The following is a 27,160-nucleotide window of genomic DNA, read 5'->3' on the forward strand; positions in this document are numbered from 1 at the left end:
AATTCTCACAACCATTGGGTAGGTGTGCACAATAAAAGCAATCAGGGTCACAACCTGGAAAGAAACCAGCTCGTATTAGCTTTCTTTTAACTTCAAGGAGGGGAGTTGACAATTCTCTCACATCATAGATATAAACAGTGTCTATGATAGCATTAACTGTCTTGTCGTGCTTTGGCATAGGTGCAGTGATGACATTTGGAGTTTCTGGAGGATCGAACTCAATTTCCCCAGCATCTATCATGTCTTGGATTTTGTTCTTCAGAGCCCAACAACGATCTGCGTCATGTCCTGGACAATCGGAATGGTATGCACATGTTGCGTCAGGGCGGTAACTAGGAGATGAAGTGTTGACATTCTTCAGAGGATCTTTCAATATAATCAAATTTGCCTTTAACAAGTGTTGCAATGCTTGAGAGATTGGCATATTGATTTTAGTGAAATTCCTTCTCGGTGCGTCGGGTCGACGCGTATACTTCGGCGGTTGATCTTTTTGAGGTGCAGATGCAGAGATCAAGACAGCCCCTATAGATTGGTGATGTTCACTTTTGCGACTTTTCTGATTTTGCATTGTATTGACCTCATTTTTCCCACCAATGGGTCTCTTTGCAGTACCAGAGGAAGAACCTACTTGAATTTTTCCATTTCGAATGCCACTTTCGACACGCTCTCCAGTCAGTATCAGGTCAGTGAAACCTGATGATGAGCTTCCCAGCAAATGACTATAGAACGGGTCAGTTAAAGTGCCCATGAACATGTCAACTAGCTCGTGATCAGATAAGGGTGGTTGAACCCTTCCAGCTAGATCTCTCCACTTTTGCGCATATTCTTTGAAACTTTCTTTTGGTGCCATGGTCATGCCTCGTAATTGAGTATGAGTTGGTGCAAGGTCAGCATTGTATTGATACTGTTTATAGAAAGCAGCAGCCAGGTCTCCCCAGGTGTGAACTTTTGTACTTTCCAGTTGGTAGTACCATTCGAGTTGAGTACCTGACAGACTTTCCTGGAAAAAATGAATCCATAATTTGTTATCTGCCGTATGAGGTAATATCTTCCTCACATAGGACCTTAGATGCAACTTTGGGCAAGAGACTCCATCATACTTTGCAAAGACAGGAACTTTGAACTTTGGAGGGATAACAATATTTGAGACAAGTCCAAGGTCGTCAAAGTCTAAACCAGGTATTTTCTATATCTCCATGGCTTTCATGCGTTCTTCCAACTGCTGGTATTTATCATCACCCTCTTCGTCTTCGGAATGACAATCTTCTTCGTCAGGTTTGGCAGAACCCTGATTACTGTGATTGTCCCCTTGGTCATCTTCACCAACCTCTTCAGGGATTGGCGCATTTTTAGGCCTCCTGGCTGGGATTTTGACTTTTCTCACGAGGTGGCTCAAACCTACAGATCCCTTGGGCTTTTTCTTTTTCTTGATCATCAGGGTTTTCAGTTCCTGTTGCCCTTTTGCTAGCTCCAGAATTGCTACTTGAACTTGGGCATTTTGTACTTCAAGATTTTTGATGCTTGCTTCAGATTCCATCCTTTCTAACTGTAATAAACAGCGAGAAGATGAGAAATCCGTTATGCGAATCTGTTATGCAATGTTTATGAATGAGATGCATATGCAATGTTTTCAAGGATCTTAGAGTTTAGATTTGTTAAAAAGAAAAAAACAAACATTTATTAGTCAAACATTTTATTTCTTTTTTTTTCTTTTTCTCTTTTATCTTTGCCTCATTCGGGCTTACAAAATAGAAAATAAAGAAAATGAAGGATCCCTCAGGTCTCCCATGGACGCTTTCTCTTTGCACCCAGGAATGTGTTGATCTGCTGTTGTTCTTGGAGTTGTTTGGTGAGCTCCAACACTTTTCCCTCATAGTCTTGACAGTATGCTTTGAAGGTGTCTCTTTCCTCTTTTAGCTGAACCCAAGATTTCTGCAACTCTTCCAGGTCAATTGGCATGTCCGGATGTAGAATAACTCGAGGTTCCTCCCCTTCGACTCCTGGTTCAATAGTCATAGGTAGGATAGCGGGATATGGCATGATTAACTTTTGTGCACGGGCACGCACCCATTTGAGGTAAGGTTCCATGGGAATTGAATTCCACTGTCCTAAAGTCTTGCTTTCTACTTTGTAGACACTGCCCCAAGCATGTATAAACCTTCGTCGATACCTTTGGGAATCATCTTCGTAGTCGAACACAATGCCACGGATAATCATGTCATGAGGACCGTTACTTCGTGCATATCTGAATTGGCGTAAAGCTAAAGAGGGATTGTAGGTGATGCCTCCCTTAATGCCAAGGAGTGGCACATTAGGGTACTCCCCACAATGGTCAATGAGAGTGATGTCTCTTTGAAAGAAGTTGTTCCACCGGATATCTGAATGAGATAAAGACATGATTCTACGAGACCATTGCATCCTTTGTTCGTTTCTCAACACTGATCGGGGAAGGTGTAATGTAAACCATCTAGCCAGTAGTGGTACAAAGCATATAAGAGTTCCTCTTTTTTTCATGGTACGAGTGTGTAGAGAATGTAGGATGTCTCCCAGCAAAGTAGGCACCGGATTGCGGGTTAAGAAAATGTTGATAGCATGCACACTTATGAAATGGTCGGGATTAGGGAATAAAACCAACCCATAAATCAAAAGAGCCACAACTTCTTCAAAAGCTAGGTAACTTCTGTTTTTTAGTAGTAATCGAGCCTTTTCCATTAAGAACTTAGTAAGCAAACCCTCAACTTCGCTCTTTGTTTCCCAATTGGACTCGATTTCTGACTTTCGCAAATGTAAGGCAGCAGCAATGATTTCTGGCTTTGGAATCTTTTCTAAACCAGTGAAAGGTAATCGATCTCGAACAGGTAACCCAATCAGTTCAGAGAACTCTTCCAAAGTGGGTACTAACTGGTAATCAGGAAATGTAAAACAATGATGTTCGGGATCAAAGAATTGGAACAAAACCCGTATCATGTCTTCTTCAAATTTTGAGGTAACCAAATGGAGTAGGTGACCATGCTTTTCAGTGAATTGAGCATTTCCGGGAAATTCTGATATTAAGTCCTTGAGCTCAGATGGTACTGTTGAGATGTTGATTTGGACATAATCTCTGGTAGCGGGAGCCATTACCTGAAACAACAAAGGTAAACTCTTTGATCCTTGAAATGATTAGTGAAAAATGATATGCTCATGATGTCAAACATGTGGCAAACACAAACAAATCAAACAATAGCCTTAGGTTCAAAGGCTTGCATGAGTTTGATAGGTGATACCCTCCCCACTGAAGTTGAGTTGGTTAAAACCTGTCTTAGAATAGTATTCGGGTTCTATGATCCTTGGAGACAATATCTTAATACGGCACTCGGGCGGCCGGTCAAAATATTTCTCGAGGATAACTAACTTCGATCAATTTCAAAGCTAGCCACTTAATAGGCCACAAGTCAAGTTCAACTAAAAGGTTCTAAGACAAGTTAGTGTTTAATGACATTTCGGAAGCCTAACATACTCCTTGATCGTTTTCAAGGGACATCAGTATAAACCAAAGTGTCGCACTAACGGTGACTACCAGATCAACCGTATCGGTACATGCCGTACAGTTTCCTTGGTCTATTGTCACATACTTAAGGTATCTCGAGATTCGGGTTAGAATCTTTCACACAAGTAAATACCCAAACAAACCTTTGAAAGATAAAGCAAACAAGACAAGCAATTGAAAACATCGAAATGGCCTAATCTCTAAGGTAATCCCTTTTTGAAAACATTTTGTTTTTGAAATCCCCAGCAGAGTCGCCAGTTCTGTCGCCCTCGATTTTGTGAGACGCAAACTGACTCTTCTTTTGCTTTTTGAGTTGTGAAAATCAGAGAGTCGCCACCGACTTTTATTTTATCCAATTAAGGAAAGGTTTATAAAAGAAACAGAAAAAGACCTTTAAGAGATTTTGGGTAAGGGGATAGGTTATACAAAGGGAAGGTGTTAGCACCCTTTGTATCCATGGTTATCCATGGGCTCTTAGTTGCTTGGCTCACTTCTTTGAATCGTTTGTCTTGCCTTTAAATGCTTGTATGTGTTTTTAAAATACCTTTGCAAATTAACTTTGTAATGATCCTTGTGCGGATGTATACAAAGTGTTTTGTTTTTTGAAAGATGTTTTGAAAAAAGATCTTTAACTTCGTAATGATCCTTGTTTGGATATATACCAAGTATTGTCTTTTTTGAAAGTTTTGTTTTGAAAAACAGTGATATATATGAGACATTTGTTGTTTTGATTTGAGCAAGCAATTAGGAGGTCTATCCTACATTTATAAGGTCTTTTCCTAATTCTTTTAGAAAATTCTCCTTTTACCAGATGTAAACAAAAGTTTGAATTCGTATTTGAAACAGTAGAATTTGATTTTTGATTTTGAAAAGAGTAAAAAGAGGGATTACCCTAAGAGGTGCAAGTGTGATTGTGTTCTGATTCAGATATTTTGTCTTTGAATTTAGTGATCTAACGCTTCAGTTTTTTAGCTTTGACAAACACGCAGTTTTATATGTACAGAAATTAAAGTGCAGGAATGTAAAATGCGGAAAGTAAATCTACGCTATTACATCGATTGTGCGGGAAATGTAAACTACGCTATTTACATGATTTTGACAACCTATACACTTGATCTAGGAATTTAAATTGCAAGAAAATAAAAGAAACATTTTTGGATTTTTTGATGATTGATTTTAATTAGAATTAATGCATGATTAATTTAATTAGAATGAGAAAAAGGTAGAAATAAAATTTAAACCTAAAAATTAAGTCTAAAATATGTTCAAAATACTTGTTAATTAATTTTAAAATAAAAACTAATTTTTTTGGATTTTTTGAAGTTGATTTGAAAACTATTAAGTTAAATAATATATAATTATACAAATAATTATACAAATAATTAAAACTTAAAGAGAAAATTATACTAAATATGTGCAAAATTAGTCTATAATATATAAACTAAATTTAATATAAAGAACAATTTTTTTTTTCTGATTTTTTGATTGGTTGAAATAATTAAAAAGCAAATATATAAATATATACTAATTAATTATGCAAAATATTTATGATAATATACTGATGACACATGAGTTAATTAGAGGGTACAATAGGAAGCATATTTCTCCTAGATGTACCATCCAGATTGACTTACAAAAAGCCTATGATACAGTCTGTTGGGATGCCCTGGAAACTATCATGATAGAATTGAGCTTTCCAAATCAGTTCATTGACTGGATTATGCTAGCAGTCAAAACAGTCTCCTACAGGTATTTGATTAATGGTCAAGTAAGTGGTATCCTGAAAGCTAAGAGGGGTCTGAGGCAGGGTGACCCTGTGTCACCTCTTTTATTTGTTCTGGTCATGGAATACCTTCACAGGTGTATGATGGAACTTAAGGAGAATAGGGACTTTAAATATCATCCCAGATGTGCAAAATTGAATATCACCAACATATGTTTTGCTGATGATCTTATGTTGTTTGCCAGGGGAGATGTTCTTTCAGTGCAAACCATGATGGCAGTGTTTCATAGCTTCTCTGAGGAAACTGGTTTAAAGGCTAATCCAGATAAATGTAAGGTGTTTTTTGGAGGGACTGGATATGAGGAACAGCAAGCTATTAAAGAATCCACTGGCTGTATTGAGGGCAAACTGCCTATACGGTACCTGGGTGTACCTCTCACTAGTAGGAAACTATCAGTTATACAATGCCAACCACTTATCGACAAGATGATTGCAAGGATTCAGCACTGGTCTGTGAAGTTTTTGAGTTATGCTGGTAGACAACAACTTGTTCAAAGTGTCCTGATTTCGATTACCAATTACTGGATGAGTGTATTTCCCCTACCTAAGAAAGTAATTCAGAAGATTGAGGCTTTATGTCGGAATTTTCTTTGGTCTGCCAAAACGGATGGGAGGAAAGCATTGGTGTCTTGGGAAAATACCTGTGAACCAAGGAATGCAGGGGGCCTGAATTTTAAAAAACTTATATTTTGGAACAAGGCAACCATTATGAAATTGTTGTGGAATATACACAATAAAAATGATAAGCTCTGGATAAGATGGTTGGATATATACTTTCTGAAGGGTAACTCAATTCTCTCATGGCAAGTTCAACATACTAGCTCTTGGATGTTGAATTCTATTTTGAAGTGTCGCACATACACCCAGAATAATGTGGCATGGGAGAAAGCTGAAGCCTCGAAAGTATTCAATACTGCTGCCATTTACAATAGTCTTTGTGGAGAAAGTATTATGGTTCCTTGGAAGCATTTGTTCTACCAAAACCGGGCAAGACCAAGGGCTAAATTCATTTTGTGGTTGGCTTTATGGGGCAGGCTGGGAACAAAGGATAGATTGGAGAAATTTGGGATCATTCACGAAAAATATTGCTGTTTCTGCTTGCAGTATGAAACATTAAATCATCTATTCTTTGACTGTGCTTTTACAGGTTTCATATGGCACCGAATGCTTGATTGGAATGGATACACACGATATGGTTCTGATTGGGATACAGAGAAAAGATGGCTCATAGAGGAGTTAGCTAAAAAAGGATGGCGTCGAGAAATTCTACGAATCAATCTTGCTGAAACGGTATATCACATTTGGCAGGCAAGGAATGAGATAATCTTCAAGAACAACAGTCCAAACCTTGATGTTACTAGGAAGATAACCGAGAGTGTCATAGGTAGAATCATGCTAGCTAAAAAGTTGAAAATTCATATCAATGCTAGTGGAGATAGTATAATTTAATGCTTTGCTGATAGTGTACTTGATAACTTGGGCCTGGATCATTGGATCGGCGTGTATCATCTGTTTTTTGGAATTAATAAAAGTTTACTTATTCCAAAAAAAAAAAAAAAAATTATGCAAAATATTTTAATTATTAAAAAAAAAATATTTTTGTGTAAAAAATTAAAGCAATATTTTACCAACCTAAAAATATTTTTTATGCATTTTTCTGATTTTTAAAACTATTTTTAAATAATTTTAGAAGTTAAATTAAATAAAATAGAAAATAATTTAACTTGTGATCCTGTGTGATAATCAGTGGAGTCCATGGTATGGATGTGCATTCGTGAGCGTAGGATGAATTTTTTAGATGCATCTAGTGGCTCAGATTAAAGGGAACATGATATAATGATGAGACTGCTTGCACTGAATTCAAAGAGAATTCAAATTTCTGATGGGGTCCACACGCGCCAAAACTGGCCAATGAAGAAGCAAGGATTGGCCACGAATGCAGTCAAACGTTCCACACCACTATTCATCTTCTTCTTCCTTTTTCCTGCGGATTTTGCTGCGGATTTAGCAGCCAAATTACCTGCGGATTTTTCTTTCTTTTTTTCATGCTTTTTGAGACCTACAAAAACGTGGAAATAAATTACCAAGAACAACCCAGGTCTACTAAATAGCATGTTGGGAGTTCATTGGTGGTGTTAGTTTTGATTAAAACCCCCTCCATCTATGAAAACGAAAGCTTTGCATCCTTGGAGTTCAAAAATGGCACACGATGCTTTAGGGTGTATGGCTCATATATGATACGTTGGATCATCTCTAAATCATGGTATGAACCCATAGAAACCATTAGATTACATTGAAAAGCATTAGAACACGAGATATTAAAATTGGAAATTTAATAGAATATGGAAGAATGGCTATGCATGTTCTATGTACAAACAAGCAAGACTATTGGTTGGAACCTGTTCTATAATAGCCCAGGAGAAGATTGAAGTGTTTATTTGAGATTGATATGAGCTTATACAAGGAAAACGAAAATGTACAAAGTATGTGATATTTTGAGATTTTATGAACTTCTTTGCTATATTCTTGCTAATTTTTCATGTCTCCTTGTTGATGAAGTGTGCTACTTCATTTATAGGCAAAGATGTGCTTAAAATTGAAGCTAAGAAGCATTGATGAGCTTTGTTGAATTTTTGACTTGTTTAATATATTAAGCTTTGAATTCAAGCTACCATAGCTTGATTTTTCCACACCTCTTGCCCTAGGCCTGCCTTGTACCTTTCTTGCTGCAGAATTGGATCAATTTTGGAGGCTTTAGCTTAAGAATCAAGCATTGCATCATTATTCTTTACCATTTCTTTTTCAATTTAATCTTAAATGTAATAAAATTAAACCAAAAAAGAAATAAAAATGTTATGGGCCTTAGGTTGGTCGTGGGAGGCCCTTAACATTGTTAGAAACATGTTTGGATCATGAAAACTTGGCCCCTTTTGGAAAAAAAAACATTTTTGATCAATGTTGGTTTCATGCATTTTCCCAAAATTTAGCCAACTTCAACAAGGCATAAATCCCTCAATTTTTATCATATGAAGGAGTTCTTGTACTTTTTAGAAACCTCAAGATGTCCTCTACAAGCTACTTTGGAAGCATTTTTGCATTTGGAGAAGTTATCTTGATGATATGGTCTTTGACAAAAAACCACTTTTTGTTGACTTTGAAAATGACCTGTAATGTCTTAGCTCATATTTTCCAAATGGTGAATCCAATGACCATAGGACCAATTGCATTTGAAAGATAATTGAATTTCCTTCAAAATGAGCCTTGGTTGGAATTTTTTGGATGAATGATGAGAGAGTTATGGCCCGTCAAAGTTCAATTGACTTTTTAGGAGAAAACCCTAATTTTGAAACTTAGGGTTTTGCTGATTTCTGAGCTTTTCTTGATGAATTTTGATCAACCACTAGTCAAATGATGAATCCTTTGACAAAATATGAATGTTGACAAAAAATTTCATTTTTGACTGTCTGTTGACTTTTTGATCGTACGAGTCGTCTGTTGACTGTTTGAGCTGTCGATTGCGCGTCCGAGCGAATCGAAGTTTGAAAATTTGTCTGGTGGTACTTTGAGACATATGGAGGTACATGAAATCCATTTGAAGTCTCAAAAAACTTGTTCTCCTGAAAAAACAAAAACCCTAGTTAGGGACTATTTGTGTAGGAGACAGTCGAGCGTACCTGATTTTTGTGCAGTGCTGAGTCTTTGCTGATCTTGTGATTGTCAGAAGACTTCTAGGACAAAAATCTTGGAATTTTGAAATGTGAAAGATGGATTTGATTGATGGTACAAAACACGGAGAAACGTGCTGTCACCGGGTTTGACTGTTAACTGGCTGTTCGGGTATTAACGTAACAGTTAAAGTGAAAATTCAACAGTTAAAGTTAATTTTTCTTTTTGTTTTTGTTGTGTTAATGGTGAGAAATTATTTACATGATTTGTTAGAAAAACACAAACATAATAAATAATTAAAGTACACTGTACGAGAACAAAATTACCGTCAATAATAAGACTGAAAGGATTTAATGCACAGAAAAAATAAATATTTTAACTAGCAATAAACACATATAATATTATCTTACTAGTTAAATGACGATATAATAGATAGTGTAATACTTAATACTGACAGTACAAATATTACCTAAACAAAACGTAGTAAACAACACGGTAAATATAAAGAACGGTACATTCTAAAAACAGGAGATACGACAAACTTTACATATGACGATTAATAATCCATGCTATGACCAACAGAAAATAGATGATCGGAAGTGTAACCATCGCAGGTCCGCATTTTTCAGGACTATGCAGACAGAAGAAGAACATGATCACCGTAGCAATGGTGATGACTATAAGAAAAAGTGTCTCCATCCACTTTGCCATTTTTTGCCGGGGAAGAAGAGAAAATAGATATGAGGTAGAAATTTGAGAGATTGAATGAAATTTGATGTGAGATTTTATGGAAAAAAATGAGAGGTATTTATAGAATGAAAAGAAGGATAGAGACATTGGGGAATGAAGTGATTCCGTACAAAAAAGGAAAATTTGAGTGGTAGTAGAATTTGAAAGAAAGTGTATGGTAGGGTTTGAAAAGAGAAATGTGTAGAATAAAGTTAGGATTTGATTTGAAAGAAAGAGATTTGAAAAGAAAGAAAGAGATTTTGAAAATAATAGAATATAGTACAAAAATTAGTGGGAAACAATAATAATTTAATTGTTACCAGTACAGTCTGAAACTCCGGACTCTGCGCCTGCAAAATAAATTCTGTACCAATTGCGTCAGTACTATTTATCCGTAAATAAATCTCAAATAGATAGCGTGTGTGAAGTGATAAACAGTACTTGGCGTTTGCGTAAAAATAAATTCAATAGCGAACCAAAATACCATATAAGAAAAAAAAATCTAAAAACCAAGTATTCATGAAATCAGGATATTTACGAAATAAAATCCAAGATTATATGAAACTCCCAATTTTTAGACAGAAGTCTGTTGCCTTCTTTTTGAAAAAGATGTGGGAAAATTTTGGGGTATAACACACTCCACCAATGGTGATCTCTCCCCCAAAATTTGTTACGATCTCAAGAGGCCTAGAGGTACTGATTCAGACTGGTGGCAGTGGCTTTGGGCTAAAACCATTCCTCCATCTAAATCCTGTATGGTTTGGAAGCTGCTCCACAATAAGATTTCCACTAATGACCAATGGAAACGCAGGAATTTCGCGTTTCCTTCTCGTTGCGACCTTTGTAATGAAGTGGAAGAGTCTGCTCACCATCTTTTTTTCCTTTGCAATTTTGCTTCTCAACTTTGGGGCTGGCTCGGTTCTTTGCTCCAGCTACATAGTCCGATTGTGAATTAGGAAGATGTGCGGTCGCTGTTGCGTATGAGGCGCTCGGGGCAATGTAAGCTTTTGCATAGTGCTGCGGTGATCTTTGTCATTAACGCCATTTGGATAGCTCGAAACAAGGTTAGATTCCAAAACTTGGGTGCTAATATTTCTTCTTCTATTTCTTACATTCGGGATGCTGTGTTCTCTACTGTTAGCGCCACTGTTGGTTCCTATTTGGACATGAAAGAATTTTTTATTCTCAAGAATTTCCGTGTTACTATCCGCCCCCCTCGAGCTCCTAGGATTTTTGAGGTTCTTTGGAAACCGCCACCTCAGAATTGGGTTAAAATCAACTGTGATGGTTCTTCTATTATTACGAATGGGAATTCTGCGTGTGGGGGTATTTGTCGCAACAGTGAAGGTAGTTTTCTGGGTGCTTTTGCCATTTGTTTGGGTACTTCCACTTCTCTCATAGCCGAACTTTATGGTGCGATATTTGCAATTGAGTTCGCTCATGAGAATCATTGGAAGCATATTTGGTTAGAAACAGATTCTACAATGGTTGTTAAGGCTTTCAAGTCTCCTTTTTTGGTCCCATGGGTTATTAGAAATAGGTGGATGAACTGTATAAATATTATATCTAATTGGAATTTTATTGTTTCTCACATTTATAGGGAAGGCAACAGTTGTGCTGATGCTTTTGCTAACCTAGGTCTTAGTCTATCTAATCCAACTTACTATTCTTCTATTCCTGCTTGTATTCAGGCAGATTTTGTAAAGAATCGACTTGATTTGCCATTCTTTAGGTTTAGTGCCTCTTGATAGGGTTTTGGTGGATGTCCCCCCTATTGTTTTGTAACAATTTTTGTTTCCTCAATACAGCTTCATTTAAAAAAAAATGTCACGTTCTCTATAGAGAATGTAATTGTAATGTTTCAAACAAACATATTCATAGAAATAGAGTGTTTGGTTAACTTTTATGACTTTGATGAGATGTCTAACTATTTTTTTTTAAAATTTGATTATGGATATTGTGTAATTTTTCCTTTTCATAAAAAAAAATCTTTTATCAAATAAAAAAATAGAATATAAAAAAAGTAGAAATTTTTAATTTTTGAGAGTCATTAAACATATTCATAGAAATATAGTGTTTGGTTAACTTTTATGACTTTGATGAGATGTCTAATTATTTTTAAAAAAATTAATTATCAATATTGTGTAATTTTTCATTTTCATAAAAAAAGTCTTTTATCAAATAAAAAAATAAAATATAAAAAAGTAGAAAATTTTAATTTTTGAGAGTCATTAATATGAATAGTATTTTCCATGAACAATAGATTTTTGTACTTAAGAGTTTATTTGTTCAATTGAAAGAGAAAGGATTTTTATCTGATGTAGGAGAGGTAAGGGGAAGGGAGAGAAGAGATTTCAATTATATATATGAATGAGGAGAGAGATTTTAATTACAAATATGTTTTGTTCACAATGGGTTGAGAGGTGTTTTAAAACTAATTTACTCTTAGGGATTTCTTAATGCATTTTATTCTTTACTAGGACACCTCATAAAAATATAATTATACTTTTAGATTTCAGAGATACATTTTCGGACGCACCACAAATACATCAAATTCATTCGTAATGAGTTACGCCCTCGTTTTGTAAAGAAAAAATATAATCCATAAATGCATTTTCGTGTTCCACCAATTCTTCAAAGGCATTTCCATTAATGCGAAAGACTTGTTTGAATATACGATATCCATGAATTCTCCTGGGTGTGTTCCCACTTCCCATCAATATGTCCAACACTACCAAGCCAAAACTATACATGTCATAGTTTTTGTAGAAATATGGAATATTTTATATATTTTGTAAAGAATACATAAGAGGTATTTATAGACTATAAACCTATCTAAATAAGGGAAGGGTAATTATTCTCCCTATAAATGCTAATTTAGTCATAATGACTTGTACAGGACAGCAGCTCATAATGAGCTGTATTATGAGCTGTATGATATTCAAAATATTCTAATAATAATAATACTGATATTACAACACTCCCCCTCAAGTTGGGGAATGGATATCTATCATCCCCAACTTGCAAGTAAGATCTCGAAACCGCTCCAAGGGAAGTCCTTTGGTGAGCACATCAGCTAACTGAAGTCCTGATGGGACATACTGTGTAGAAATCAGACCACTATCCAATTTCTCTTTGATGAAGTGTCGGTCTATCTCTATATGCTTTGTTCTGTCGTGTTGGACTGGATTGTGAGCAATACTAATGGCAGACTTATTATCGCAGAAAAGTCTCATAGGAGCTTCATACTTTATTTTCAAGTCATCTAGAATGATCTTCATCCACAACAATTCACATACTCCTTGAGCCATGGCTCTAAACTCTGCCTCTGCACTTGATCTGGCAACTACATTCTGTTTCTTGCTCCTCCATGTCACTAAATTCCCACCTAGAAACATACAATATCCAGTGGTGGATCTCCTGTCAACAACCGACCCTGCATAATCTGCATCAGTATAAACCTCCATAGACAACTGCTCACTTTTCTTGAACAATAGTCCTTTTCCTAGGCTCATCTTTAGATACTGCAAGATTCTATCCACTGCCTGTAAGTGTCTCTCCTGAGGGTCATGCATGAATTGACTGACAACACTAACTGGATAAGCTATGTCAGGCCTAGTGTGAGATAGATAAATGAGTTTTCCCACAAGTCTCTGGTATTGAGCTTTATCAACCCTTGGGCTTTCCTCATCACTCCCAATCTTGTGGTTTTGCTCTATAGACACTCTGGTGGGTTTACAATCCAATTTGCCAGTCTCTTTGAGAAGGTCAAGGACATATTTTCTCTAACAAATGAAAATGCCTTGTTTTGAGTATGCTACCTCCATACCTAGGAAATATTTCAACTTTCCAAGGTCTTTCATTTCGAACTGAGCTGCCAACTCCTTCCTCAAGTTCTTCTTCTCAAATTCATCATTACCTGCTATGATCATATCGTCTACGTAGACTAACAAAAGAGTGAGTTTACCATTTTGAGCATGCTTTATAAAGAGAGTATGATCACCTTGGCTTTGTTTATAACCCAATGACACCATTACATGAGTGAGCCTTCCAAACCAAGCCCGAGGTGATTGCTTGAGCCCATATATGGCCTTTTTTAACCTGCAAACCTTATTACTTCCTGAAGTAGGGTTATATCCGGGTGGGATCTCCATATACACCTCTTCCTCCAAATCTCCATGCAAGAAAGCATTTTTCACATCAAACTGTTGCAACTCCCAATCAAAGTGAGCTGCCAAGGAAAGAATGATTCTTACAATGTTCATTTTTGCTACGGGAGCAAAGGTCTCTTCATAATCAATTCCATAGGTCTGGGTGTATCCCTTTGCAACTAGCCTCGCCTTATATCTGTCGAGTGTGCCGTCAGATCGGTATTTTACCGTATATATCCACCTACAGCCTACTGACCTCTTGTCATTTGGCTTCTCAATAATCTCCCAAGTCCCATTTTTCTCTAGTGCATGCATCTCTTCATTCATGGCTCGAATCCAGTTCTTATCCTTCAATGCTTCTTATACTGATGAAGGAACTCTAATAGAGTCAATAGCTGAAATAAAACTCTGATGCTGCACAGAAAGCTTTTCAGTAGACACAAAATGAGATATAGGGTATTTGGTACAAGACCTTTTTTCTTTTCTCAAAGCAATAGGTAGGTCATCAAGGTTTGGCTCACAAAAAATACTAGGCTCAGGGTTAGTAACACTTACCTCAGGTTCAGACGATTGGACTTGTTGGGGCAGAACGAGTTTACCTTTCCACCTTTTTCGCTGGAACTGTAACTTGTATTTGTCAACATTATTTTGCACTGGTATTGGTACATCACCACCTTCCTCATTAGGCATCAAGGGCTTATGTATTACAGGAAGAACAGACAACTCAGGAGACGGCTCTGGGTCCTGCATTAGAGGAATAATTGGAAGGACAGACAACTTAGGAGACGGCTCTGGGTCCTGCATTAGAGGAATAACTCGAAGGGCAGACAACTCAGGAAACGACTCTGGGTCCTGCATTAGAGGAATAACTGGAAGGACAGACAACTCTGAAGACTCAGCTTCTGGATTATTCTCCCCCTGAAGCTGAGGACTAGGATAAAAAGACTCAGATTCCTGAAAAGTAACATCCATGGATATATAGACACGACGACTAGGAGGATGATAACACTTGTACCCTTTCTTATCTGAAGCATATCCCATGAAGATACATTTAATAGCCCGAGGATCTAACTTACCCCGATGAGAACCATGAACATGGACAAAGGCAGAACAACCAAATACACGATTCTGAAGACTTGACATAATGGGCACAGACGGATAAAATCGAGTCAGGACCTGCACAGGACTAACACCAGATAACGCCCTAGAAGGTAACCTATTGGTTAAATAAGCAGAGGTCAAGACAGCTTCCCCCCCAATAAAATTTAGGAACATTCATTTGAAAGCGTAATGCTCGGGGGATTTCAAGAAGATGACGATTTTTCCTTTCAGCAGCCCCATTTTGTTGTGGAGTGTCAACACAAGTCAACTCATGAACAACACCATTAGTTTTGAGAAAATTGTGAAGATTTTGGTTTACATACTCCTTACCATTATCTGACCGTAACCTTTTAATAGGTTTCCCAAACTGTGTTTTAACCATTTGAAAAAAGTTAACAAACAATTGACATACTTCAGACTTATCCTTCATAAGAAAAACCCATGTAACCCGAGTACAGTCATCAATAAAAGTAACATACCATTTTGCACCAGAAATATTGGAAATCGATGAAGGCCCCCATACATCAGAATGGACAAGATCAAAGGGTTCGACACTCCTAGTATCACTAGGGGAATAGGTTGCTCGATGGGATTTGGCAAACTGACACACATCACAATGAAAGGAATCAGCCGACACTTTGGTAAATAAGTGAGGGAATAAAGACCTGAGCATGCGGAAAGGAGGATGTCCAAGACGCCTGTGTTGGAGCCATATTTGAGTATTTGCCCATGACTCTGAACCAGCCTGATGACACTTGCTTTCCTTATGAGGTAGACAATATAACCCGTTCTGTTCCTCAGCAATTCCAATCGTCTTCCCTGTGGCAAGGTCCTGAAAAACCCAATGAGAATGAAAAAATGTCACAGCACAGTTCAAGTCTTTAGTGAGTTTATGGATGGACAAAAGATTGTTAGAAAGCTTAGGGACATGAAGCACATGATTTAGATGGAGAGATGGGCTTAGGCGAATGTTACCAGATCCGACAATCGGGGTTTGGGACCCATTTGCAACGGTAATATGGCGTTCATTAGGTAAAGGTGAATAAGAAGAGAGATATGACATATATGGAGTCATGTGATCGGTTGCACCAGAGTCAATAATCCAGATATCTTTAGAACAAGAGGCATTTAAAGCTAAGAAGCTAGAGTTCTTACCAGTCATGGTCAGAGAACTAGTGTTAGAGAACTTACTTAAGGAGTCCATAAAGAGAAACAAACCGTCTCGAGTCAGGAGAGGATTGAGATCTACTGTTAGGAGAGGATTGAAGGGCTGCCAACGAGAAACACCAACAAAGCTGACAACCAAACAATCAAAGGCTGCAAACAGCAAGTAACAGCGGTACAACAATGAAGGCTGTCCTGGAAAACAGCAATGAAGGTGAGACAGTTCGGATTTGCACCGGCGGTTGAGCGGTGCACGACGGCTACAAAGTCACCGAGATCACTAGGGTTCCAAGAGAAAGGGAACCTAAAAAAAAAAAAGGACCGTAATAAGAACGGCTAGTGTTTTGAGCGCGGAAGCTGAGCCCCTAGAATCGGGTGCTCTGATACCATGTAGAAATATGGAATATTTTATATATTTTGTAAAGAATACATAAGAGGTATTTATAGACTATAAACCTATCTAAATAAGGGAAGGGTAATTATTCTCCCTATAAATGCTAATTTAGTCATAATGACTTGTACAGGACAACGGCTCATAATGAGCTGTATTATGAGCTGTATGATATTCAAAATATTCTAATAATAATAATACTGATATTACAACAGTTTTCATTCATCCTCGTAATTTGTGCTAGCTCTGGAAAATGCAAATTCAAATTTTGCCAGTCAACAAATTCATCAGGTATGTATCTAGAAAATTTAAATTATAAAGATAATATATATGTAAATATCAGAATGTGACTTCTCTAAAATAAGTGATGACTAAAACTCAAATAATTTTATAAATTATTGAATATGCCAATCAATGAATGGATTGGGTATTGGAGCCAAGTAGCCATAGGTTCCTGCAACTGAAGTCCAGGTTAAATTGTTAGAGCTTAGAAGCTTTGCAGTACCGCGATTTACAAGATGAGGTACAAAATCTGAATCTAGTAGTATATTATTCAGTGTGATATATCTGTGCACAACAATTGGTGGAGAACAATCACTATGTAGGTAAGTAATTACTATTTTGTTTTTAACATTGTTGAGCGTGGTTGTTTCCGACGGTATACTTTCGAATAATTTCTGAAAGTATATTTCCAATTTTTTTGATAAAGTGAGTGTGTGATCATTTACGTATGGATTTTTTATTTGGGTATAGAGTGCATCCGAAAATGCATCTCCGGAATAAATTTTGAAAAACATTTGGGGTGAGTTTCACTTAGAACGTGTTTTGGTGAGACTCAAGGTGTGTCTAGAAATACATTTCCGAAATCGGAAGGGTATTTTTGGATTTTCATAGGATGTTTTTCCACCTCATTAGGTGATAAAAGAAATTCCATTTACTGTTTGGCAACTTGCAAAACTTGGATTAGAATTGAGTCAACGTGAGCATTGAGGAAAGGGTGATCAAGACTTTTCTTTGCTCCACCCCCCTAAAACATTGTCCCACACCATAGTTACATAAAGCGACATAATTTTATACATTAAACTCATTACAATTTTCTCCCCTTTTGGCAAGATCAAAAGAAGATAGATAGTAATGGATTCTAAACTTAAATAACCATCAAACACATAAAATATTTCAGAGACATAATGCTAAAAATAGATAAAGAAAATATACACAAATGCAGAAGATATTATCACAAATAAAACAATCTACTAAACATGATAAATGCAACATATATGTGCAACAACCACATGAACATAACCAAAACGATGACAATATACATATCAGCAAAAATGCATTTAACAATGTTTTAAATGCAACATTATAAAGACATATAGTGAGTCATTGTCAAAAGCTCCAACGCCATCACAAATTGAACTAAAAAGTTGGTTGCGATTTTAGAGGGAAATAGGAATTAAAGTGGAGTTAGATATGAAAACACTACAAAAACGCACTCGATTTCAGCGGTTTGTTTGGGGGGTGTTTCAAAAACCCCTTCAAATTAGAATAAAAATTGATGTTCTCAATTTTAAGGGAAAAATATTATAGTAATTTACGGGGGTTTGAAACCCCCCGTAATCTTGGCGCAATTTTTACTCTCTGTGCGATTTTTTAATTAAGTTTGATTAAATTAAATATTTTGGCGCCAGATATTTTTTTATAAAAATTGATGGTATTTGTTTTATTTTGTTTTTAACTTATATTAATTATTAATTATTATAATATATAATAAATAATATAATTATAAACTTAATTATATAACGTATATGTATGAAATTAAAAGATATTAAGATTAAAAAAAATGCTTCAGTTCCAGCAGCGCTTCTCATAACATCACCTTCATCTCATAACTTTCTTATCACAAGACGACCAACAATTATGCTCCTCATCATTAATATTCCACTTCCTTCCACTGCTAACAAAATCGTCTATTACTCCCTGGTCGTCTTCCTTATTAAGGTTAGCTTATCCTTCTTTATCTTTTCTTTGTTATATTTAGGGTTTCTCTCAATCTTTAAAATTTTGTTTGCAAACCCCTCATACAAATATGATATTTTCTCTCCCCTATTTCAATTAAGTCATTAGAGAATAGATTAGAGGTTTGATTTAGGAATTTGGAGTTATTAGTTACGTGAGTTTAATTCAGATTCGATTTTAATTTCGTTTAAAAATAAACCACTCTACGACAATGCATATGTATTTCCATTATTTTTTCTAATTTCTTGATTTGAGTTATAATTCTGGTATGACACCATGACAAAATGAAAAGATAAAGGAATTATAATTCCTTTTGTGCTTCAAATTTCTTGTGTTTGCATTTGAATCATATTCGTCTAACATGGTATTTGAATCAAAGAATTTTTTTGATAGGTACATGACCTTATTTCTTGTTTTTTAGTCTGCCTTGCTCTTCATGTTAGTTGAAAGGTTCTTAGCAAGGTTTTAAAAAATAATTGTGATTACGTCGCGGTGGCGTCAAGGGTTTCACGATGTACAAAAATTGCAATACTAATTTTAGTCATTGTGGTGTGAGTTAATCATTATTTGTTCTTTAAGACAAAAACGGTGAAAATAGTATAGGTATCGGCACCTGTTGATACTATTTTGTCACGACCATTTTCACGGTCGCGAACCTTTTTTAAATCCCTGGTTCTTAGTTACACAACTAGCGTCTCTTATTGAATGTGAAATAAAGTGAATTATGTATCATTCTTCTTAGTCTACAATTAGAATATTTGGTTGTTTGTTATGAATAATTAGTTATGAGTTACTTAAGCAAGGATGTAACAATGGAGTTCTCTAAACAACTCAGGATATATGTCACCTTAGAGACATGTCAGCCACATCTACTTGAGACTCAATTGTAAACATGTGCACAATTTTTCTTTTTTTTTGAATGTGTACTTTTAACCTTTCTGCAAACTTTGTATTTTACAACATATTTAATGCTAAAGACACTATAAAGTTCATCTTATAATCATTGTAATGTCTCAAGAGTACACATTACATTCTCTTTATTGCATTTAGTTGTGTTCTATTCTAGTAGTTTGTACATTATTCTAATGATGTGTTAGTTATTGCAGAAAATATTTCTCTAAGGATCTGTTATAGTTAGTAAACAATACATTTTCAATTAAAATAAGAATATCCTCAACTAAATGTTGTGTTCTAGGTATTTCACGTGAAGTGATTGCTTGAGTCACAACCAAAATTCAAAAGGTGAGAAAACAAAAAAGTAAAAACCAGGAAATAGAAATTGATTACAACTTTCCTAAATCTTTACTTAATAAATACTATATTTCTATGTATGAGAGGATAAATCATTTTTCCACACACGTGTCTGTGAATGATTAATGACGATGTGATTCGGAGTAATGAATTATTCATGAGTCTACTGTAACATCCATTTTCATTATTCACTAGTTTAATTTTCATTATTGTAAGGTTGCATTTTTTAATCTTTTCTATACTAGTTTTTAACATGGTGGTCTCTGATACTGATAGGAACAAACTGAAGTGGGTTTGACACAGAGCGATGTTCATGAATCTCAAATTTCTCCTAATAATGTTGTCACTGGAGTCTTGGGCCCAAGCATTCTAGAAGAGTGAGAAACATGGTTATGGGAGCAGCTCCTACCAAAACATTTAGAAGCATTGGAGTTAGACTTTCAAACTTGAGTAATTCTTCAACAAGTGTTTCTACATCATCATCTAAGGAAACTATGATTTTAGAGAAAGAAATGGGGTTTGAGAGAGAGAGAGAGAGAGGGGGGGGGGGATTATGGCGCAAAGAAGGCGAAAGAAAAAAAAAAGAAAGAACGAATTTTATTTATGATATATGTCAAGAAAACTACTATGTGAGCGAAATACAAAATAGAAAGCATAATATAATAACTATTTTGTTTCTTATTACAAATTTACAATTAAAACATATCAATATTTTACTTTTGGATGAATAATAATAATAAAATTATTAATATAATTTGTTTCCAAATTTTATTTATTTATTTTACTTTAGATACTATCCTTTAATTATAAAACTATTATTTATTATTAAAAGATAATTAATATTGATAAATCCATGAAGTGTACGACACAACAATATATTCATAAATTAATGTTAATTTTAGTTATTTATTTATTAGTATATGATAAATAGCTTTTTTTATAAATTATTTGTAATTCATACTATCTAATGTAATTATTATTATATGATATATAATTTCACATAAACTATCCCAAAATTATAAATATATTATTTAGTAATAAAAAATAATTAATAATATTAAATTTGTGGAGTGCATGACATGGTAAGTTATTCAGATATTATTTTTAATTTTATTTATTAATATTTATTCAGATATTATTTTTAATTTTAATTATTTATTTATATTTTTATTAGTATATGATAGATAATTTCTTAAGAAATAATTTTTAGTTCTCACTATCTGATTATTATTATATGATGATAGACAATTTCATATAAATTATTAAAAATTCATAATTACAAACAATATCAACATTTTTTTATGAATATCAATAATTAATTTATTATTAAAAATTTGTCTCTATATTTTATTTTTACCTTAAAAATTGTCTTTTTAATTTAAATTTATTATTTAATAATAAAAATGATTAATACTAATATATATGTGGAGTAAACGACACATTACGATATTCAGAAATTATTTTTAACTTAAACTAGTTAGTTATTAGTATGTCGTGAGAAAATTCTTTAAAATATGAGATAGTCTCCAATAATATGAACATTTTTTGTATTAAAAACTAACATCTTTTATTATATGTGATTATCAAGTTGAAAATTAACCTAGTTCATCGCATTTTCAAGCAGTATATATGGTTTGTTTTTATAATTTATGTGAGATACTTTAATGTATTTTAGAATTTTTAATATTTAATTATATAATGTATTTTTCCCTTTTCAAATAAATCATTTTAAATAATTAAAAAAATATAAAAAATAAAAATATTCAATCTTTACTTTTTATAGTAATTAATGTGATTAATATGGTAAATTTTAAAAAGGGACTTTGAGAGACTTCCAAATTTTTGTTGGCCCAAAATCATTGATTTCCTTTTATCATATTTGAATTGGACGTTGCATTGCAGTAGGGAGCCAATCCTCCAAAGAATTTATATGGAGGAAGATGATAAGCTTGAGGATGACTAATTTGAATTTGATTTTAGGTTCACGTGTTTAAAAGGTATAGGTTAGGAAAAGTAAGTAGGGGGTGTGCATGGATCAATAACCAAACAAAATTGAACCATATATATGATTTGGTTTGGATCTTAAAACTATTTTATTAAAACCGATTTATTTTTTTAAAACCGGTTTACATATGGTTTGGTTCGGTTCTAAACCGGTTTTTTACAAAAACCAGTTTTAACAAAAAAATCGGTTTTAAACCGGTTCTCTCAAAACCAGTTTTTATTTTCTTTTAAAAAACCAGTTTTAAAACCAGTTTTATAAAAAAACTAGTTTAAAACCAGTTTTAAAAAAAAAAAAAACCAATTTTAAAACCAAATTTATATTTAAAAAATGGTTTTATTTTTTTAACCATCCTTTTTAATTTAACTTAGACAAACACCTGTCCAATATAAGTGACAATAGGAAACAAAAAACAAGTGAACTTTAACAGCCACGAAACAAATTCAAACTATATAGTAGGCTTACAGACAGAAAATAAACCAAAAATTGAAACAAACTAAAGATATAATACAAGAAGATCAAGTGTACCAATGAGGAATAAGGACACCGGTTATACATATTCTAAGCAAACATAGTTGTCGTTTGTTTTCATCCCACAAATCCATGCCATTTTTATCCTTAATCTCATCGACCTATGTCTTCTTCTGTCTCTTGTAAACAAAATCACACAACTCTTCATATTTATATATCTCTATCTATACTTCAACATTAACATGTTAAACAAAAACCAATGGCATTGGTGATGATGCTTCCTCAAACAAATGATTCACAAGATATAACAATTATCAAACTTGAATCAGCATATTCTGATTTAGAATTACTTCTTCAATCATCAAAACAAATGGAACAAAACATCGAAACAATGGAAACAAGGTTTGATCTTTTACAAGGATCAATCACAACAGCCTCAAGAAGAATCAACCCTATACAATCTTTGTCCATGTCAAGAAAAGCACTTGATACAAGAATCAACAGAGCTATTTCACCAGCTCTTTCTCTTCTCGAAACGTTCAAACTCGCAGAATCGCTTCAAAAAAATCTCCTTAATCTCTCTTCATATTTAGAACAATGGACCTTTCCTTATAAATTTTCATATTTGAAGTAACTCCCAACAACTAGTGTGTTCAAAAAAAGAAATTGACAGTAGTGTGTGAATTCTATTTATGCTACCAAATTTCATAATTCATACATTACATGTATTAATGATAGACTTGTGGATGCAATTGGTAGTTGTCTTAGTTTAATAAGGTAAAAGTTGTTTCTACTTCACAACTAGAGATTAAAGTTGCTGCTACTTAACAATGGGTTTTGCTCGTTGCTGCTAGAGTTAAAACTGTGCACAGTGGATCAAACTAGTGAAAACTACCAATTTTAGATGGTAATAAATTCTGCAGAATAAAAACCTTTCTACATTCAGTACATACAAAAGGTTACAGATCAAATCAAGAAAATCCACAGTCACGACATTACAACCATACATATCTTTACACCAGCCATTATGCCAAAGATCGCAGTACATACGAGACTAATTTATTGGAGCTTAAATTCTGTACAAACTAAAACATCTTTCTTAATCTGCCGAGCTGTTTGTCATCTTATTTTCAAAATTCATTAAGTTGAAAAAAGATGGAATCAGGGAGAAAATTATAGCAGTTTTTATCCATAAAAAAAGCTCACGTTTTAAAGCAGTTTTTCCCCTTAAGTTTTGTTTGGGATAAGTTTAAGTTTTTGGCTTTCTTATGGTACTGCTTTTCAAAAGAGTTGCAATACCAACCTTTCATAGCCATTGGGAAAGAAACATTTTACTATACTTTTTCTCACTGTTCACATAAGCTCTTAAAAATAAGCTATTCCTATTACACAAAATAAAATAAACTCAAATCATTTTCAACAGCAGTATAAATAGATTCCTATACACTATAAACCTCCAGTACTTTACACTTCACAACAAACTAAATCACCATAAAAACACAAACTTTCAATGGCCAAATACAAAATAATAACTGCATCATATATTTATAGTTTATAGCTAGATAAACAATGTCAGCAACAGCAAAGTAGTGGTAAATCAACTAAAAATAAGCACTTAAATAAACTAAAATCAACTATACTTCAAAGTGGAAATATACTTAAACCTGAAACACAGATTTGAAGAAGGATTTTGTCGATTCTATCCCTATTTTAGAAACCCATAACTATGATTTGGACAATTTTGTTAAATTTGAAGAGCAATTTTGTCGATTTTGGGATTAGGATTTTGAAGTTGAAGGAGCGGAAGAACATAGGGTTTTGAAGTTGAAGGAGGGGAAGAACATACAACGGCTGGGTTCTGATTTGAAATAAAATGTGGTATCCATAAACTGATCCACTTCAAAATATGGTTACCGGTTTTTTTAAAATTTATTAAATGGGCCACCAATTTTAAAATATAGAATTGGGTTGGGTTTTAAATTTTGGTTTTATTTGGATACTAAATTAGTTTATGGGTATTGGTTTTTTTGCACACCCCTAAAATTTAGAGGGTCTAGAAATGTCAGGATCTCAATATACTTCCACTGCTTGATTAGAATTGGCATTGGTATCTTGAGACAAAAATTTGGGTCGAGCCATAAAGTTGATCCAACTGGATTGGTATGAAAGCCTATTTTGCTAAATTGGGTCTTATCTTCCTTAGACTTGTATGACTCGTTTTTGCTTTGTTTAGTCTCCATATTTTTCGACGAATCCAAAATAGATATCATGGTTTATTTTCTAATTTATATCACGCCTTGACTTATACATAAAGAGTTTCTCTATCACTTTTTATATCCAAAAAACAAGTTTAAACTCCATTTTTCATTTCTCTCATCATTTCTCTAAAATTCTCATTTTTCTCATATATATTAGCCATAGTGCTTTGAGTATTTTTTAGTATAAGTGAGGATTATTGTTCTAGGTGAGTGCTAAATTGTAATTTAATAGTAGTGTGATGTCTATTGGTAAAATATACTTCCATAAGAAGTTGTTTGCTTTTGAGGTAAGTCGGTAAAAGGTCTTGTATTTTTCGGAGGATTGTTATAGAAAGTCTTTGGTTTGTGAGTTTCACCTTGAAGAAATAATTCTCTCCTGGTTCGTGAAGATTAGTCAGTAAACTTTCCACAACAGTTCTTGAGTTAAGCTCGGTTAAAAGTTTTCTCGGTTCGAGATCAGCCCTGAAAATTCTGGTATGACAGACTCGGATGTCAATCCCGATGTCAAGACATCTGATCTGTTATTAATGTAGCATAAGCAGAATAGAAGGATCCCCCATTAATTAATTACTCCTAAATAGGAGTCAATGAGACCTGGGATCACACATGTTCAGTAGACATAACCAGATTATAATCTTTATAAGGTTCTGTTTAGGAACAACTAACACTTCTGAACCTGATGTTATAAACAAAGTCATAACATTCATAACTGAACGAATAATGCAGAAGATAAATAACACAGTTAATTATTAACCCAGTTCGGTCTAACTACCTACTCTGGGAGCTACCAAGCCAGGAAGAAGATTTCACTATCAGTAGTACTATTTTATGTAAACAACCTCTGGTTTATAGATAAACAACCTCTGGTTTACCTAGTCACTACCCAATGCAACCTTTATCTCAGAACTCCATCCAAGACAAGAGAACCTCTGCTCACTCCCTAGTGATACCTAACTGTTACAACCCTGCAACAACTATTTACACAATTAACAATGCACAATAACTTGATCTTGCTTCACAACTTCGATCAAGAACACAATACTCAACTCTTACCTACAGGTTTCGAGTGAGGACAAACACTTCTCTTACCTACAGGTTTCGAGAAGGACATGGCAGCCATCCCACAACCTAGGTGGTCTACCTATAGAAACCCTAACGACTACAAAGTTTAAAACAAGGTTTTCTATCTCAAACTAGGTTACAAAGTTTCCTATTTATAACCTGATCCCAATTGGATTTGGGCTTACAAATCGCAGCACTCCTTGCTGTTACAAATATGCAGAAATACTCTGCTACAAATAAGGTCTTTTAATCATGAGTTTCCTAATTTATCTCCTAAATTAGAAACGGCTGAATCTTCAATCTTCTGATCTGATTCTTTCTGAATCTTCAATCTTCTGATCTGATTCTTCAATTATTCTCTTGACCTTTAAATATGCGCCACATAGAATTACAAAATATTCTGCGAATATCCAGTATCTGTTAAGTACAAACTGAATCTTCCTTCCAGTTCTGCAGGCGCGATGTCATGAGTTGATGTCATGACATTCCATCTAACATCTTGCTTGTACCCGTTTTGTTCTTTTTAAACTTGCAAGATTCACATTAATATTATGTTTTACTGCTATTATGTTTTAGCCAAACATAGATGCCAATCAGCCAATATAAGCACTAACAATCTCCCCCTTTGGCATATTTTGGCTAAAACTTAAATATTCATTAAAAGTGCAACAAAACATAACTACTTCAAGACACCAAGGAAGAATAGAATTTTACATTCTCAGAATTGGGTTTTTACCTTCTGTTCTTCAAGACTTGAACCACATCATAACATCGTCAGTCTGCTACAAAATCCTTTGATTCTTTTTACAGTAGCAAAATCAGAAGATGGTATTCTTCTCCCCCTTTTTAGACACAATATGACAAATAATGAACCGATGTCATAATATGCAGTGGAACACCTTCATGCAACACTAATGTTCACGAGGAAGATGATGGGAGAAGCCTTGCCTCTTGGAGGACCAATGATGGCATAAGGGGACCCTTCCTTAGTCTTGTACCAGATACCGAATCCTAGCATAGACCTCGAGAGAGGATTTGAGTGAAAACTGTCCACCAGTCCTAGTAACTCAGAACACAAATCACAATTGTGTTCATAACTCAGATCACAAATCACAACGAAAATGATTCCTATACTGAAGGTTGTATATAGTGGAACATCTTTGTTGTTCTTGTAGAAAAACCCATGGTAGAGACCATCAACATCCCCAGCCCGTGTTTTTCCTTTTCTGAAGAAGTTTTGGTATAGCAACCAATCACAATACCAAACCCAGACTCGACTCACAAGAACGCACACGAACGACATTTTGAGAGAGTTTGATTTCTGCAATTCATGGAGATGCTATTATATAGCCAATGGAGATTATAGGAAATAACGATGGTCTTTGGTCTTGTTTAATGGTCAAACGGTTAATTAGGAAACAGTTCCAAAAGCAAATACTCTTTCCAAAGCAGTTTTGACTGTTTTTCTGATAGGAGTTATCTTGAATTACTAGTGCATGCATAGTCATTGATTGTACTTTACACCGACCACTGATGTGTATATAAACTTCAAGTCAGATTTCCTTGTTTGAATTTGAATATTC

At 34.6% G+C, this 27,160-nt stretch overlaps 1 protein-coding gene across 1 annotated transcript; it reads left to right on the forward strand.

Annotated features, from left to right (window-relative positions):
- Positions 1-5,090: 5,090 nt before the first annotated feature.
- On the forward strand, positions 5,091-6,761 carry LOC131642860 (uncharacterized). Its single transcript, XM_058913029.1, has one exon. The coding sequence runs from the start codon at positions 5,091-5,093 to the stop codon at positions 6,759-6,761; it is 1,671 nt and encodes a 556-aa protein (XP_058769012.1).
- The last annotated feature ends 20,399 nt before the right edge of the window (positions 6,762-27,160 follow it).

The sequence above is a fragment of the Vicia villosa genome, unplaced genomic scaffold, assembly GCF_029867415.1.
Source record: "Vicia villosa cultivar HV-30 ecotype Madison, WI unplaced genomic scaffold, Vvil1.0 ctg.005948F_1_1, whole genome shotgun sequence".
NCBI lineage: Eukaryota > Viridiplantae > Streptophyta > Magnoliopsida > Fabales > Fabaceae > Vicia > Vicia villosa.